At 40.9% G+C, this 16,216-nt stretch overlaps 1 protein-coding gene across 1 annotated transcript in view; it reads right to left on the reverse strand.

Annotated features, from left to right (window-relative positions):
• The window catches only part of COG5 (component of oligomeric golgi complex 5), a gene marked incomplete at its 5' end in the record, with an annotated part of 202,901 nt that overhangs the window by 115,503 nt on the left and 71,182 nt on the right, over positions 1 to 16,216 (reverse strand). The window contains one exon of the mRNA XM_082015559.1: positions 3,652 to 3,782. Coding sequence (XP_081871685.1) covers positions 3,652 to 3,782 — 131 coding nt within the window. The remainder of the gene's footprint in view (positions 1 to 3,651; positions 3,783 to 16,216) is intronic.

Raw genomic sequence — 16,216 nt, forward strand, 5'->3', positions numbered from 1 at the left:
GGAGCATAGGTTCCTAACCCATTTCACACATACAAGTACATACAAGCTAAAATCCATTCTTCTTATGCAGAGGAGACCCATAAATGTTGTTAAAGCCGTGAACTTAGTTCAGAACTAGAGATATCTCTTCAGAGGAGTAAAGACGAAGGAGATGGAATCGCACCTCTTTTCTGCACACATATGACCCGGCTCCTAATGCTACCAACCTTATCATTACCTGATGGGACTAAGTTTGGGCATCCCTGGCAGTAAGAGGAAAGTCTCACACTAAGTATGACAATACATAGCAGAAAGGGTTTGAAGCGTGAGCTAAGTTGCAGAGAAAGTTTTCTTCTTTGTCAGTATAGCAGCCACAAGAGTGTGTCTGGCAAAACTGTTCTACCTGGCATTGAGCTATGGTAATCTTAACCAAGCTCTTAACTTCTCATGTTCCAAGTAATTTCTTATCACTCCGATCTGCTTTACACAATATACTGCTGTTGAATAAAGGGGTGAAGTGATGTCAAGAGCACTATAGTCCTCTGCCTAGAGTTCATCCTGTGAGCAAAAGAAATGCTGGAAATGCTTCAGGCAGTTGCAAAGATATGTACCTCTTTTTTTTCTTCTTAAAGCAGAAAACATCACTGTCTCTTCTCTTAGAATGGCGACTTTAATAAAGTTCTTGATGTATCTCTGTTAAAGCAGCCTCTCGTGCTTTCTATACTATCTGCCATTAACCTGCTTACAGCACGAAGGAAAGCTACCACGGAGTTTAGGACTAAACAGTGAGAACAGGGTTTGAATCCATTTTCTTGATACTGTTCTGTGGGTCACGAAAGAGCATTAATCTGTGCTATGCACACTTGGAGTGTGTAACAAAGCACACATGACAATAAAAAACCTGCCTGTAGCCACTGGTACCCCTGCTTGATCGGGTTTGGTATTGTTTGTATTACTTTTGTCAATAAGAGCAAAGAGGCCTTACTCTTTCTAAAAGGATTAGGAAGACAAGCGTGGTTGGCAGCTCTGTGAAATCTTGTTAAATCTAGACACGCTGACAGACAGTTCTAGTTTATGCCCAGATGGCAGCTTTAAAGATACCACCATGAACACGAGTGGAAGCCTTCACTTCTGAGGTAGTCAATAGCTAATTCCAAAGGAAGAGGGAAAGAGAGATTTCATTTCTTCTGACAAACACACAAATGCTACAGTGATGGACATGCAATAAAAACGTGAATTACGATGCAGAGAAAAAGACAGTGTGTCACTCAGAGGTAAGTATCTGCTTTCATGTGCTACTGCTGGTGGTTACTTGGGGGAATGTGGGCACAGCTCATTAGCATGGCACTTACATCATTAAATAAATAATTAAAATAACAAAAAGTTTCTTACCCAAACAAAGGAGATATATCAAAATGTTGAAAAGGGCAGTTTAAACTTTTTAGCTCTGTTCTTTTTGTCAGAGTAACTTCTAGCAGCATCTCTGGAAAAAAAAAGCTGAATTCTAGAGAAGACATTCACCAAATTCTAATGACTTTTGCTTAAAAAGCGATACTTATAGTTTTACTTTTTTTAACATATTTCCACTTCCTGCTTCTCTTCTGGGTGGACAGTGAAATACTCTAAATGGAGATGTAAGACTAACTTCCTTCTTAAGGCATTGCTGAAAAGTGACGATGAAATACAGAAATACAGTTTGCTGTTATGTAGGCAACTGATCTCATGTATTATTTACACAGCAGATCAAAACAAAGGTAAAAACTAAAACTGCAATTGCAAATATGAATATCAAATAACTGAAGAACCACCTGGACAAATACAGATGCACTATTCTCAAAGGTACAGACTTGGCTACCAGAATAGATACTAGCAAGAAGACAGCCCATCTGAGGAATTCTGTGGTACAAAATGCAGAAGAAAAGATGAAGATCCCATGTCCTCTTATTGGAAATCTCAGAGCTTGGAAGGTGTAAATGTAAATCAGCTTGTCAATAAAACACACAGCTACAATAATAAAAATCAAGGACATACTATCTGCTAGTCATATTTCAAATTCTAGATTTCTTGGGGAACTCCTGCGTAAGTATTTTCTAAAGCACACTATTTTTCCAACATTAAATCCACAAATCATATCCAAGAACAAACCTGTGAAGCATACCCCATCATCTCTTCATGAAAACATCCCCACTTCTGATATGACTAAACACTCATAATGTTCTTCCAAACAATCTTCCATTTGCTGGAAAGAGGCCCCTGGCTAAAGCACAACAGGCATATACTTTGATAATCTCTCGATTACCTGGATACAGCCTGGAACACCTAATAAATCTGTCTATTTTTCAAGTGGAGTGGGATTGATTTCCCCAGGGTTTCTTTGTCAGTTCCATTTTAGTATTTAACATGAAGAGAAAATTATCAGTGAAGGTCAAAGCTGACACGAAAAACTAGGAGTAGTACACACTGATGAAGATTTTTGCTACATTTAAAATAAATGTCCACTTGCTTTTTCTTAGACCCTACCTTCATTCAGTCTTTATGCTTCATAGCTCGTGGGAAGCCAAATCACAGCTTGGCAACATGTTCAAATAGCCAGGAGTTTCAACATTTGAATAGTAATTGACTAAAAAACAGGGTGGTTTTTCCTACCATTTTGCTATCAGTAGATAGCCAAATGTATTTACCACAATCATGACTTCTTACTGCAGAAAATTACTTGAAATGAGAGGTCTAAGTAAAAGTTTGAGACATACTGATAACTTTAAACCTCAATTATCTAAGAAAGCCAATCTAATGAAGCGATTTTCCATTCTGTATATGTTCTCTTTTCCTGTCAACCTTCAATACTATAAATGAATGTTATATTGACTTACTGGTAAGTTTACCCATTAGTAACAAACAGCATAAAAATGTCTTGTTCTAATCCTCTTTGTTCTCCAATTTAAAACCCAAATTTGATAGGAATGTGTACTAGATTCTTCCTCTTCCTGTAGGAATGAGGTTCTAAAATACTTTTTATTTTTTAAGAATACTAAAAAGCATAGACAAAAGAATATAAATTTGTAAAAACGGCAAGAAGACAGCACTAATGATACTACAAATAGTTAAATAACAGACATAGCCAGGTTATTAAAAATGTAGATAATTACATTTAGTATGGATGAATGTAATTATGCATATTTATTTTTATATTCCCTAAAGTGAATATTTACCTCAAAGTCTAAAATGCCCTTTGAAGTTTTAATGGGAAATCTTCCAAATAATTTCAATATATTACTGCACATCTAAAATTTAGAAATCTTCTTACAGTTTTAAGAAACTGCATTTTCAGATTTATCTATAAAGCTTGGAAATATTTGCAATATAGTACACTGCACTTAATGCAAAGTCCTATCAATCATTAAGCTTTTATCACAGTGTTTAGAGTTAAACTCTTCACACCAGCACCTACTTTCTCCCAAATTTCAGGGTCATATCCTGCAAAATTTTATTCTTGCAAATATTGTACAAGGCCAGTTTTGTCAATTTCTTTGGATATTCTCACATGTGAGAATTTCTCATGTAAGAATTTTTTCATGTTTAATCTCCATTAGACAATGCTACACAAAACAAAGGAAATCAAGCTCAGAGTACTTACCACTTTTGAAAGGAAGTAAAGAAGAAAGTGTATTTTACCTGAGTCTCTACACCTTGCTCAAGCAACCTTTTAGCCTGATTTTCCACCTCAAGCCGAGCTCTTGCAATAAAAAGCAGGTCATTTTCAATTACTTCTATTCCAGAGAGATCTATTCCTTGAGAAAGGTAATCTATAAAAGCAACAGAACATTGATAAGCATGACACAGGATAATGAAACATTTGAAACATGCCAAAATATTTTGATGTTACTGTTAGTTCCAAGGGACATTTTTGCATACAACACTTGACAACAGAGCATGTCAAACTAATGTATTATATAAAAAACCTCTGAAAATCAAAATATTATTAAAAGATTATTACTCAAGAAAACCTGGATATTAAATACACTGTGCTTCTCTAGACCCAGACACTACCAAAGAGATGCACAGCATAAGTTCTAGGAACTCCAGAATCCCAGTGACAGGGCAGCAAGGGGGAAGAAGTCATCTCCTTGTCCAAAAGGATTAACCAGATAATTAAACTTCTCTAGCCAGATATTTGCATAAGCATAATTTGCTCTAAGATCTGAAATTCCAGATGTATTACACATTAATAGATTTAAATTATACCTCATATCTTTAAATTGCACTTCTAAACATTTGGGATCATACACAGAGGAATGGCAAGAAAATAAAACTTTTTTTTTTATTTTTAGTCACAGAAACATCACAAAATTTATTATCATTGCAGAAACCACCATCAACAGGGCATCTACAAGATTACTGGGCTGGACTGGAGACTGCAGCAAGAAAATCTATTCAAACTCAACTTTTGTCACTGGCTATGTAGATTTGGCCAAATCACTTCATCTTTCACTAATAGCCACTTAGTAACGAGAACACTCCAGCAAGTAGAAAATGCACACTTCATCTGCCTTTATCAAAGGAGGTTTGAATCTGTGATATCCTTTCTCCCAGACACATTCACTTTCTTTGAAAGGGGGCAACACGGTAATGCCTGCTCTTTGGACTATTTAGGCTTTTCACATGGGACAATTTCAGATATAAAACACAACCCAGAGAGTAAAACCGAGGTTTTCACACTCCCTGAGGTCCCTAACCTCTATGTTCCCCGCGTTGGCTCTTGGCCTGATCCTGCGACCTAACCTCACTAGTGACCTGTCTTTGAAAGAAGGGCTGAAGGATGCCTCTTCCCAGATATCTTTGATTTGATAATGACATTCACTTGAGATGCAGGAACTGTATCTTCAGCTTCCTTCAGGCTTATGAAGACCTACAGCTTAAATTGGGCCAGAACTCAAATCATTCAAATATTATGCAATTACACCCATAACTATTACACATTTTTGCAAATCAAACTAACTGTGGCCACTGCTCTGAAATCCATGTTCCTGGAATATGGAAAGCATGACCTGAGAACACCTACTGCTTTAGGCTCCTCCAAGAACAGACACAACTCTCCACTTAAAACCCTGAATTACAACATAAATTAGGTGGGAACTGGATGATTAAATTTATAAAATTTGTATTTCTGAACATGCCTGTGTGCCTTCGATTAGATCCGCAGAGAAATGTAAAAGCAGTCTAGGAAGGTACAGTGAACCTGAGGAACCTTCAAAGTTAAACAATGCTCCTTTTTTCTCCTCCTTTTATATCTTTCTGTATTTAAATCATCCCAATTTCCCATGTCAAGGTAGCCTAGACCTTTACACTACTGCCTATCTCCAAGATAACACAAGACTCTCATTTACACATTTTTCAGCATTTTGGTCAATCAAACAAGTGTTCCATTGCTTCTTTTGAAAGACCCAATAAAACTAACAAAATAATGGCCAAGGCATTTCATCCAGAGTCAGATACTTCCTTCATAAGACTATGTTCCACTATTTCCATTTATAAACAGTCCACTATGACTTCCTATTAAAGTTATATTCCTTTTATATCCTCCCAGTGAGTTTATTAAGGCACAGACTTAAATTCTAACTAAGCTAACTGAACTTTTAAATCTTTGCCAAATAATCTTTCACTTTAGTAACCAATTATTTTTGTTTATTCACAATAAACTAATCTAAGCCTCAAATTAATTTTAGCAACCACATGTTCACAACTGAACACAGAATTCCAAGTGAGTCACTTCACAGCTATGCAGAGAAGAACATCCCTGTACCTGCATACACAAAACACCGCATAAAAAAATGAAACAAAAAGTTTAGAGAAGTACTGCATAAGGCTTAGTAAGGCATAAAGGAAATCATCACTCTTAACAGTACAGTACGTCAAATAGTTTTTCGATTGCCAAGAATAGGCCTCCAAATGCTTTTGTCTGTATGCATTTGTTTAAAAATGGATCAGAGAAGTCAAAGGACAGACGAGCAGCAGGCCAGCACACCTCATGCTGCACAGGCTATTAATGAAGCCCTATAAGCAGGTGTGCTTACAAAGCTGCTTTTGCTAAGGGCTACAGCAGCCACACTTACCCATTACTTCCTTGCAACTTTTTCCTGTGACTAACCTGCATATCGACAGGTGGCCTTGCATATGAATCTATCAAAACTAATATTAAACTCCCACTAACTTCAATTACTAACTTCAGTGAGCAAGTGTCTTAAATGTGAAGAATAGTTTTCTGACCCCTTTCTCTAAGCTGCACAGAAAAAAAAAAAGTGCAAAGAACTACCCACAGATTAAGTCTACTGCCATAGTAAACTCTGAACTAGCTTCTTGGCAACATAAGATTTAAAAAGGTGCAAATACCAGCAAAAATAGCCCACAAATACATGATCTGCTGTGGAGTTCACTTATGTCGTAAAATCCTATTGCACAATCCCAGGCTGCTTAAACAAAATAAAATATGGTGCTGATCTCCTAAATCCATAGAAAAATCCGTGAAAGAGAACTAAAAAAGAGACTGTTTCTCCCTGCTGTATTTCATCTTAAAATCTAAATTAAGTCATTTCAAGTGCTAAAAATCTAATCCTTCTGATGGTTTTAAGAAAGGAACAGAAAGACCATGCTGCTTTGGCTTCTCCAAATACCTCCATCTGTGCCTGAGACTAGCAGCCACCTCCTGCTAAACTGCCAAAATCTGCAGCTTCGTTCCAAATTTCCTGCAATCCTAACAAAATGCTTTGGGACAATGCATTTCAGCAGGACTTCAAAACTCAAGGCCTTTCCATGGGTTCAGTGGCTAGACATCCTGCTATGGATGCTCTTAGTTCCTATTCTAACCAGTAGGGAAGCCCTAGCAATCATATTATAGCATTTTCAAAAGAAAAGCAGTTTTCCTAAGGACAGCAGGTCTATAGCAGAAACATCTGCCATTCCTATGTGAGAGCTGAAGCTGCAACCCAGGCAGGATATGCGCCTTTTGATAGTTTTTACTGTCTAAGCAGACAACATAATATTAAAAATATCTACATTTGTGTATTCTCAGGAGTGATGCTGCCATCACGGACAGCACGATGAAATGGAGCAGAAGGGCAGTTGACACAAGGGTGGACAGGTCACAGCCAGAATCATGGTGCATTTAGGATCCAGTTTATTTAAAATATTGCAGAGGAGCACACACATTCCAACCAGCCAATTTCAGTTAGTAAAGAAACCATGTCATGTGAAATACAAGATACTACCAGTTATTAACCCAGGGACCAGCAAATGTAGGATTTTGCTTCAGGCACTTGTGCAATCATTATTCTGTTTCTTGCCATGTACAGTCCATTGATAACACTATGGTCATGATCAGAGGTGAGGGTGACATGGGCTCTAAGGTACTTGTGTCATCTTCTCAGGAGCTAAGCAGACACAATGACTTATCTCCCAGTTAGCTCTAGGGACTGGAGCCCAGTTTAAAACTTGTCAGCTTTCCTTCTGTTTTAACCTTAAAGCACTAGAGTAAAACTAATACAGCTTAACCATAACAGATTTACTGAGTATAGTATTTATAACTGCCAGCTCTACCTTAACAGATTAAAAAAGCCAGTTATAACATTCTGTTAAATTTTAGAAGACTTGTGCTTGAAACAAATTAGGACCTAAATATCTTGTAACAACACATGGCAGGGCTGGATGCAGCCACGACAGGCATTGCCCTCACAGCAGCATGGCACGCAGCCTGCTGTCCCTTCGGCTCCGTGGAGCCAGGGCGGGAATTAGAGGAGGGAGCTCTAAGCCATTCCTCCACCTCCCACCCCTCTGATAATTCTACTTTAAATAGGTCCATAAAAATAAAGGCAAATCCTTAACTCTCCCATAGGGTTCTGGTATTGTTTCCCTTCTAACTATTACAACTTATTAAGCTTGGAAAGCACAGCTGGAAATTACTTTTTAAGGACTTAAAATACAGACTGCCTGCTGAATCCTCCTCATAAAATATTATATGTCAAGGCAGAATACACTGAGCCCTAGGAATCAGTGACATTTATAATCTACCCAAGCCTAATAGAGGGTTAGAACTTTGTATCTCTTAAAAAAAATATATTTTTGTCATTACAATTCCAAATTTTCTTGATTTAGTAAACCTGAACAGCTCTTCTAAGCTACTGGCTGAGATGCTGCTTAAAAATGCAGTTTTTACACCAACATTTCCCAGGCAGTTATGTAAGAGGAGTTTAATAGACAGAGATAAATCCAATATGCACATAGTACATTAGATAGAGAAACAATACTCTGAGCAAAATTGCTGATTTTTCTTAATTTAAGTGACTCAACAACGTAGACATTTTCTAGCATATGATTTCATTTTTTCACCTCAAATATTGCTCTGTGATAATATGAATATAGGAAAAAAACCAAAACTTTCTGTAAGTACTAAAATAGGTTTTGGAAAAAAAGCTAACTATGAAGTTAGCATCTCTATAAGTTTCACAAAAACTGTATTATGTTCTTTATTTAGACTGAGTTGATTCTGAGCTCTCGCTAGAAACTACAGAATAAACAGAAGGCTACTGAGGACAATCAGGTGCACTAACAAAGAGGGAACCAGGACAGCCAGTAATAAACCAGTGTGATTAGATTGCATCACTCAAGAGGCTACTTGAGCCAAAAGAGAGATACTTCTGTGCTCTCAGAAGTAACCTCAGTGACACTAATAAAGAGGAGGAAAGAAGGAAATTAGAAGAGCTGAAGTGGATTCCCTAGGAGCAAACACCTAAGATCAGCACCACCCCCCAAATGCATAAGTAGCAAGAATCCAATGACAAACTAAGAAGTGTTTCATGGGAGATGGGGGGGGGGGGGGATGTGGGGTGTGTTAAAGGAAATTAAGCCATTCCTGTAATTCTAAATAAAATCATAGAATCATAAAATCATAGATTTTTGTTTGCCTGTTTGAGGAATGTTTGGGGCTTATTTCTTTTGCATGGGTCATTTGTTTTATTTTGCTTCTGCAGTTTTAGTTGCAGAAAATGTCGGTGATATCTGTACCCTAAGGCTGTTCTTTTTCCATAATGAAGAAAAATTACAATTTTGGAAGAAACTACTAATGTAAATTCCAAAAAGTCAACAGGTCCAAATGATACCCAGGAGTTCTGCTGGGATTTAAGTATGCAGAAGATAAGAGGCTACCAAAACATGATTTTTTAAGAAATACTGTAGAAGACTGCTACAGCACAAACATTACAGTGCATACAGCACAGCATTTGTACTGAAAATTTCTCTAGAGGTAACTTAAGCATCAGAACAAATTGGTTGAAACTGTCCATTAGAAACAGCATATTAAAAATAAAGAATGTCAAGATGGACTAGAACTGCAATGTCATTATTACTTTAAGCTGATCTGAGCGCAGACTGTCCTGAATGGAATGATTTCCACCTCCGTGTCCCTAACCTGCTTCCCTATTCTTTCACTCCACCACTGCCTCCAAGTTTTAGCACTAACAAGAGTTTTTCCTGTTGAGTTACTTTTCATCTAAAGGCATTCTCACATCAGACTCACAATGCAGACACACAAGAGCACAGGGAAAGGGTAGGACCCCCGGGCCAGATAAAACTTCCCCTCTTGGTGGAAGCTCACGTGTGAATTGGTAAGAAGTTGTTCCTGAAACTGAATCTAAACAGCTATTTGCAATATTTATTTCTGTTACACAAAATTAGAAGGGACTGGACAAATATTATAAAAGCACATAAAATCTTTCCTACGAGGGAGAACTATTCAGTAATGACAATCGATTTCAGTTTTGAAAGGGGTTATTAAATGTTCAGTCTGCGGTATTACAGCAGTGCCTAGATACAAGCACAAAACAAACAAACAGAGTGGACTGATTTGTTAGAACTGCTGAAGACCCATTTGATTTTTTTCAAAAGTAACTCACTAATTCAAATGGGCCACGAAAATCTAATCCAGCATGGACTTCCATGGTCTTAATGGAAATGTTAGCTAAAGCACTAGTTACTGAAAAGGAAGGATGAGATCCTGTTTGCCTCACTTGTATGTGAACCAACAACCCACGACGCTGCTGGGCCTGAATATGTCAATTTGTTTGTTTTATCACTGCAGGTGATATAAAACTAAGAACAGTCTTAGAACAGAACCTAAGATCCCAATACCTCAGCAGAAACCTAATGCTCACCCTTGGTGAAAGCAACCTAATGTTTTATATTACATCTTTATTCTCTAAGGGGAATAGGTGAACACCCTAAACTTAAAGAACAATAGTCTGTATCTTGGAGGCACTTAAATTTTTCATTTCAATTGATACATAGAGCAGCTGGGGAATGGCAACAGCAGGCACATTTGTAGGTCTTCAAACCGGAAACTGGTGCCTACAAAAAGAACCTTTCTCCCATGTTCTGTTTTAATGAGACTAATTCTCCGCATATGCTGAAAAGACTGCCCCACATTCTGCATCAGACACCAAAGTACTTGCTGAAGCAAGGCTTATATTAAGCCTTTAAATCAAGTGAAAGGCATTACACTACAGTAACTATGAAACAATATCTTACAGCCATCTTATACAATGTGAGCTCTCAGAAAAAGATGTTTATTCCTATAAAAACTGCATAGATTATGGTGCTTACTAAAGTGTTCAAAATAAGAATGTCATTGCTCTGTACAATGTGCCATACATAATGTGATATATTTTAGATATATGTTACAAAATTAATAATTCTGAATCCTAAATTATTAATTTTGACATTTTTCTGCAGATATTATGAATTCATTATTGAAGAGGAAGAAAATTTTATTTTACTAGAATGCCAGTTACTTACAAAATTCCTCCTATCTTTCCTTCCTTTTCATAGAATGACAGAATCACAGAAATGTTAAGGTTGGAAAAGACCTTTAAGACCATCAAGTCCAACCATCAACCCAACACCACCATGCCCACTAAATCATGTCCTGAAGTGCCACGTCCACATGTTTTTTGAATGCTTCCAGAAACGGTAACTCCACCACCTCCCTGGGCAGCCTGTGCCAATGCTTGACCACTCTCTCAGTTAAGAAATTTTTCCTAAAATTCAATCTAAACCTCTCCTGGCGCAACTTGAGGCCATTTCCTCTTGTCCTATCACTAGTTACTTGGGAGAAGAGGCCAACACCTACCTCACCACAACCCACTTTCAGGTAGTTGTAGAGAGCAATGAGGTCTCCCCTCAGACACCTCTTCTCCAGACTAAACAACCCCAGTTCCCTCAGCTGCTCCTCATAAGACTTGTGCTCCAGACCCCTCACCACCTTCACTGCCCTTCTTTGGACATGCTCCAGCCCCTCAGCATCCTTCTTGTAGTGAGGGGCCCAAAACTGAACACAGGATTCCAGCTGCGGCCTCACCAGTGCCAAGTACATGGGCACGATCACTTCCCTACTCCTGCTGGCCACACTATTTCTGATACAGGCCAGGACACTGTTGGCCTTCTTGGCCACCTGGGCACACTGCCGGCTCATGTTCAGCTGGCTGTCAACCAGCACCCCCAGGTCCTCTTCTGCTGGGCAGCTCTCCAGCCACTCCTCCCCAAGCCTGTAGCATTGCATGGGATTGTTGTGACCCAAGTGCAGGATCCAGCACTTGGCCTTATTCAACCTCATACACTTGACCTCGGCCCATTGATCCAGCCTGTCCAGATCCCTCTGCAGAGCCCTCCTACCCTCCAGCAGCAGATCAACACTCCCACCCAACTTGGTGTCATCTGCAAGCTTATTGAGGGAACACTTGATCCCCTCATCCAGGTCATCAACAAAGATGTTGAACAAGACCGGCCCCAGAACCAAGCCCCGGGGAACACCACCTGTGACCAGCCACCAACTGGATTTAATGCCATTCACCATGACTCTCTGAGCCCGGCCATCCAGCCGGTTCTTTACCCAGCGAAGAGTACACCTGTCTAAGCTACAAGCCGCCAGTTTCTCCAGGAGAATGCTGTGGGAGACGCTGTCAAAGGCTTTGCTAAAGTCCAGGTAGACAACATCCACAGCCTTTCCCTCATCCACTAGGCGCGTCACCTGGTCACAGAAGGAGATCAGGTTGGTCAAGGAGGACTTGCCTTTCATGAACCCATGTTGGCTGGGCCTGATCCCTTGGTTGTCCTGCACATGCCCTGTGAGTGTCCTTAAGATGAACCACTTCATAATCTTCCCTGGTACCAAGGTCAGGCTGACAGGCCTGTAGTTCCCAGGATCCTCCTTCTGGCCTTTCTTGTAGATGGGTGGCACACTGGCAAGCCTCCAGTCTTCTGGGACCTCCCCTGTTAACCAAGACTGCTGAGAAATGATGGAGAGTGGCTTGGCAAGTTCCTCTGCCAGCTCTCTCAGTACTCTTGGGTGGATCCCATCACGCCCCATAGACTTGTGGGTATCTAGGTGGCTAGGCAGGTCCTTAACTGCTTGTTCCTGGATTATGAGGAGTTTGTTGTGCTCTCCATCCCCATCTTCCAGCTCAGGGGGCTGAATACCCTGTGGACACCTGGACTGGCTATTAAAGATTGAGGCATTAAGTACATCAGCCTTATCCTCATCCTTGGTGAAAATGTTCCCCCCCATATCCAGTAAGGGATGGAGATTCTCCTTGCCTCTTTTTGTTGTTAATGTATTTGTAAAAGCATTTTTTACTATCCTTTACGACCGTGGCCAGACTGAGTTCTAGCTGGGCTTTTGCCTGTCTAATTTTGTCCCTGCTTGACCTAACGAGATCCTTGTACTCTTCTTGAGTTGCTTTCCCTTTCTTCCAAAGGTGATGAACTCTCCTCTTTTCCCTGAGTCCCAGCAAAATCTCCCTGTTCAGCCAGGCCGGTCACCTTCCCCGCCAGCTCGTCTTATGGCACATGGGGACCGCCTGCTCCTGAGCCTTTAAGATTTCCTTCTTGAAGACTGTCCAGCCTTCCTGGACCCCTTTGTCCTTCAGGACTGTCTCCCCAGGCACTCTCTCAACTAATGACCTGAACAGACCGAAGTCTGCCCTCCGGAAGTCCATGGTAGCAGTTTTGCCGACCCCTCTCCTTACTTCACTCAGAATTGAGAATTCTATCATGTCATGGTCGCTAAACCCAAGGGGGCCTCCGACCACCACATCTCCCACCAGTCGTTCTCTGTTTGTAAACAGCAGGTCAAGCGAGGCACCTCCCCTGGTGGGCTCACTCACAAGCTGTGTCAGGAAGTTATCCTCCACACACTCCAGGAACCTCCTAGACTGTTTCCTCTCTGCCAGATTATACTTCCAGCAGGTGTCCGGTAGATTGAAGTCCCCCACAAGAACAAGGGCCAGCAATTGGAGACTTCTGCCAGTCGCTTATACAATGTTTCATCTGCCTCTTCATCCTGGTTACGTGGTCTACAACAGACTCCCAGCAGGATATCTGCCTTGTTGGCCTTCCCCCTCATCCTTACCCATAAGCACTCTACTTGGTCTTCACAGTCATTGATTTCTATACAATCAAAACACTCCCTAACATACAGAGCCACCCCACCACCTCTCCTTCCTTGCCTATCCCTTCGGAAGAGTTTATAGCCATCCACTGCAGCACTCCAGTCGTGACAGTCATCCCACCATGTTTCTGTGTTGGCAACTAAGTCATAGCTGTCCTGCTAAGCAATGGCTTCCAGCTCCTCCTGTTTGGTGCCCATGCTGTGTGCGTTGGTGTAGATGCACCTGAGCTGGGCTATTGATTTCACCCCCAACTCTGGCATGCCACCCCATGGCTCATGTCTAGTGAGCCTGGTTTTATCCCCTTCCCCCTTCTAATCTAGTTTAAAGCTCTCTCGATGAGGCCTGCTAACTCACTAGGCAAGAATCCTTTTGCCCCTTGGAGACAGTTGCACTCCATCTGCTGCCAGCAGGCCCGGTGCCGTGTAAACCGCCCCATGGTCAAAAAACCCAAAATTCTGCTGACAGCACCAGCCCCTGAGCCATGTGTTGACCAGGTGTGCTTTCCTATTGCTTTCAGCGTTCCTCCCTGCCACTGAAGGGATTGACAAAAACACTACCTGTGCTCCATCAATCAGTTGCCCCAGCGCTCTGAAGTCCCTTTTGATCGCTTTTGGGCTTCTTAGTGCAACCTCATCGTTACCAACCTGTAGGACCAACAGTGGGTAGTAATCAGTGGGCCAAACCAGACCAGGGAGTTTCCTAGTAATGTCTCTCACCCCAGCCCCAGAGAGGCAGCAGGCTTCCCTGTGGGTTGGGTCCGGTCGGCATATTGGGTCCTCTGTACCCCTCAGAAGGGAGGCACCTATGACAATTACCCTCCTTTTTTTCTTAACAGAGGAAGTCTTGATGCGTGGGGCTGGCTGACTCACCCCAGACACCCCTTGGATGGACCTTCGTCAGGGTCCTCATGTTCCTGGCCCTCAAGTTCCAGAGTCCCATGTCTGTTGTGTAAGGGCAGCTGGGACAGTGAGGGAGGCCGGGAAGTGATTCGTCTGCTGCCCCGAGCAGAGACATGTTTCCATTCTCCCTCATCTCTTAGGTCTCCTCCTTCTGCAAGAGGGCAGGGGATCCCCTGCTGCTTGTGGAGCCTCCACCAGCTGCCTCTGCCTCAGGGACGGCTGGGTGTGACTCCACCAATCCATCTCCCTCTCACACTCCCTGATGCTCCTCAGCCTCTCCACTGCCTCTTACTTTCATACAGGATAAGATTCCTACAAACTTTTCCTTTCCTCAGTGAAACAACCAATAATAAAATCCCTCTCTGCCACTGAAATGCCATTAAGTTCCTATGAAAACTGATCTTTATTTAACCAATTTCTACCATCTTAAAAATTAACTACTCATATGCATAATACATAAGGTTTCGGTTTTCAGCGGTTTGAGCAACATTAAGTGAGGCAAAACTGTCCTGCTAGAGCCAGTGCCCGGGGCACTGTATTTCTGCTTGCTTTCTCAGACAGCATCTTAACACACTCTTGCTGCGTAACTTCAGAAAAGGAAGCAAAATACATTAGACAACCAGGTATAGTTTCTGATAAATGTCCCTAGTGAAGGGGGGCATTAAAGATAAAAATAAAGCAAAACACTTCTCAGTGTTCTGTATCAACCACATGCCAATACTGGTTTAGTTTTAGACAAATGAAGTCAGCAGTACCAAAACCAAACTGGTGGAAAATACATGATTCAAAGAAAGCAAAACTTGAACTATGTATTTAAACACAGACAATTATCTTGTACTGTAAAACAGACCTGTCATCTACATTGTATTATCATAGAATCACAGAACGGTTTGGGTCTGAAGGGGCCTTTAAAGATCATGTAGTCCAACCTACCTGCCATGGGCAGGGACATCATCCACTAGATCATGTTGCTCAAAGCCCCATCCAGCCTGACCTTGAACACTTCCAATGATAGGATATTATCTTAGCTGATTAAAGCTTTACTTCTGATTCTTCTGAGTAAATTCTCTTCAATCATGTAGATATGAAAGAAGTGAACTTTTTCTAGCATGTTAAAACAAAGGGAACATTTTCAGGTGTACCAGGCAGATCGCAATAAGAAGGAATGGCTTGTCATCCTGCACTTGGGATCAGCTTTGTTTCCTCCAAATGATTGTTGCTGATTTTTTAAAGTATGATTTGTGTTAAAATTACTAGTGCTTTAATAATCATCTATGACCAATTCAACCTAGAGAGGAAACATGCTGTTTCTCTCTAGACTGCATGCATAAAACTCAAAAAACACACTCAAAGATGAGAAGTAGTGAGGAAGACTGACTAGCTATTTTTAACATTATACTAAAGCCGCATTTAAATTGTCTTGATGGAAGAGTTAATTCCTACTGCTCTCTGGGCTGGAAATCAGATGCCAGGCGGGATCTGGAATTGATGAAAATGAGTTTGATATCTATTTTTATCATCATCACTGACTTAACAATAAGCACCATATTTTGGAGACATTCCTGTGAAAATGCCATGATTCAGAAAATAGCTTAACACACCAAGACAAACATTACTTAGGTCTAATCACAAGCTATACCACACTACTCCCACATTCACTTAGGCCTAAAGCAAGAGTTGTTGAACTCCTTCAAGGTTCCACGCACCATTAGATCTCGCCCAACCTTTCCCCCACTCTTGAACACAGACTCACCTTACTTAACCACAACCCGCTAAACCTGCTACTTTCTATTTTGCCCACTGACTCCTCAACTGCCTGGACGGCCACGCTCAAAGCGGAGAGGGCAG

The sequence above is a fragment of the Phaethon aethereus genome (genome assembly GCF_964289735.1).
Source record: "Phaethon aethereus genome assembly, chromosome: 1".
Classification (NCBI taxonomy): domain Eukaryota; kingdom Metazoa; phylum Chordata; class Aves; order Phaethontiformes; family Phaethontidae; genus Phaethon; species Phaethon aethereus.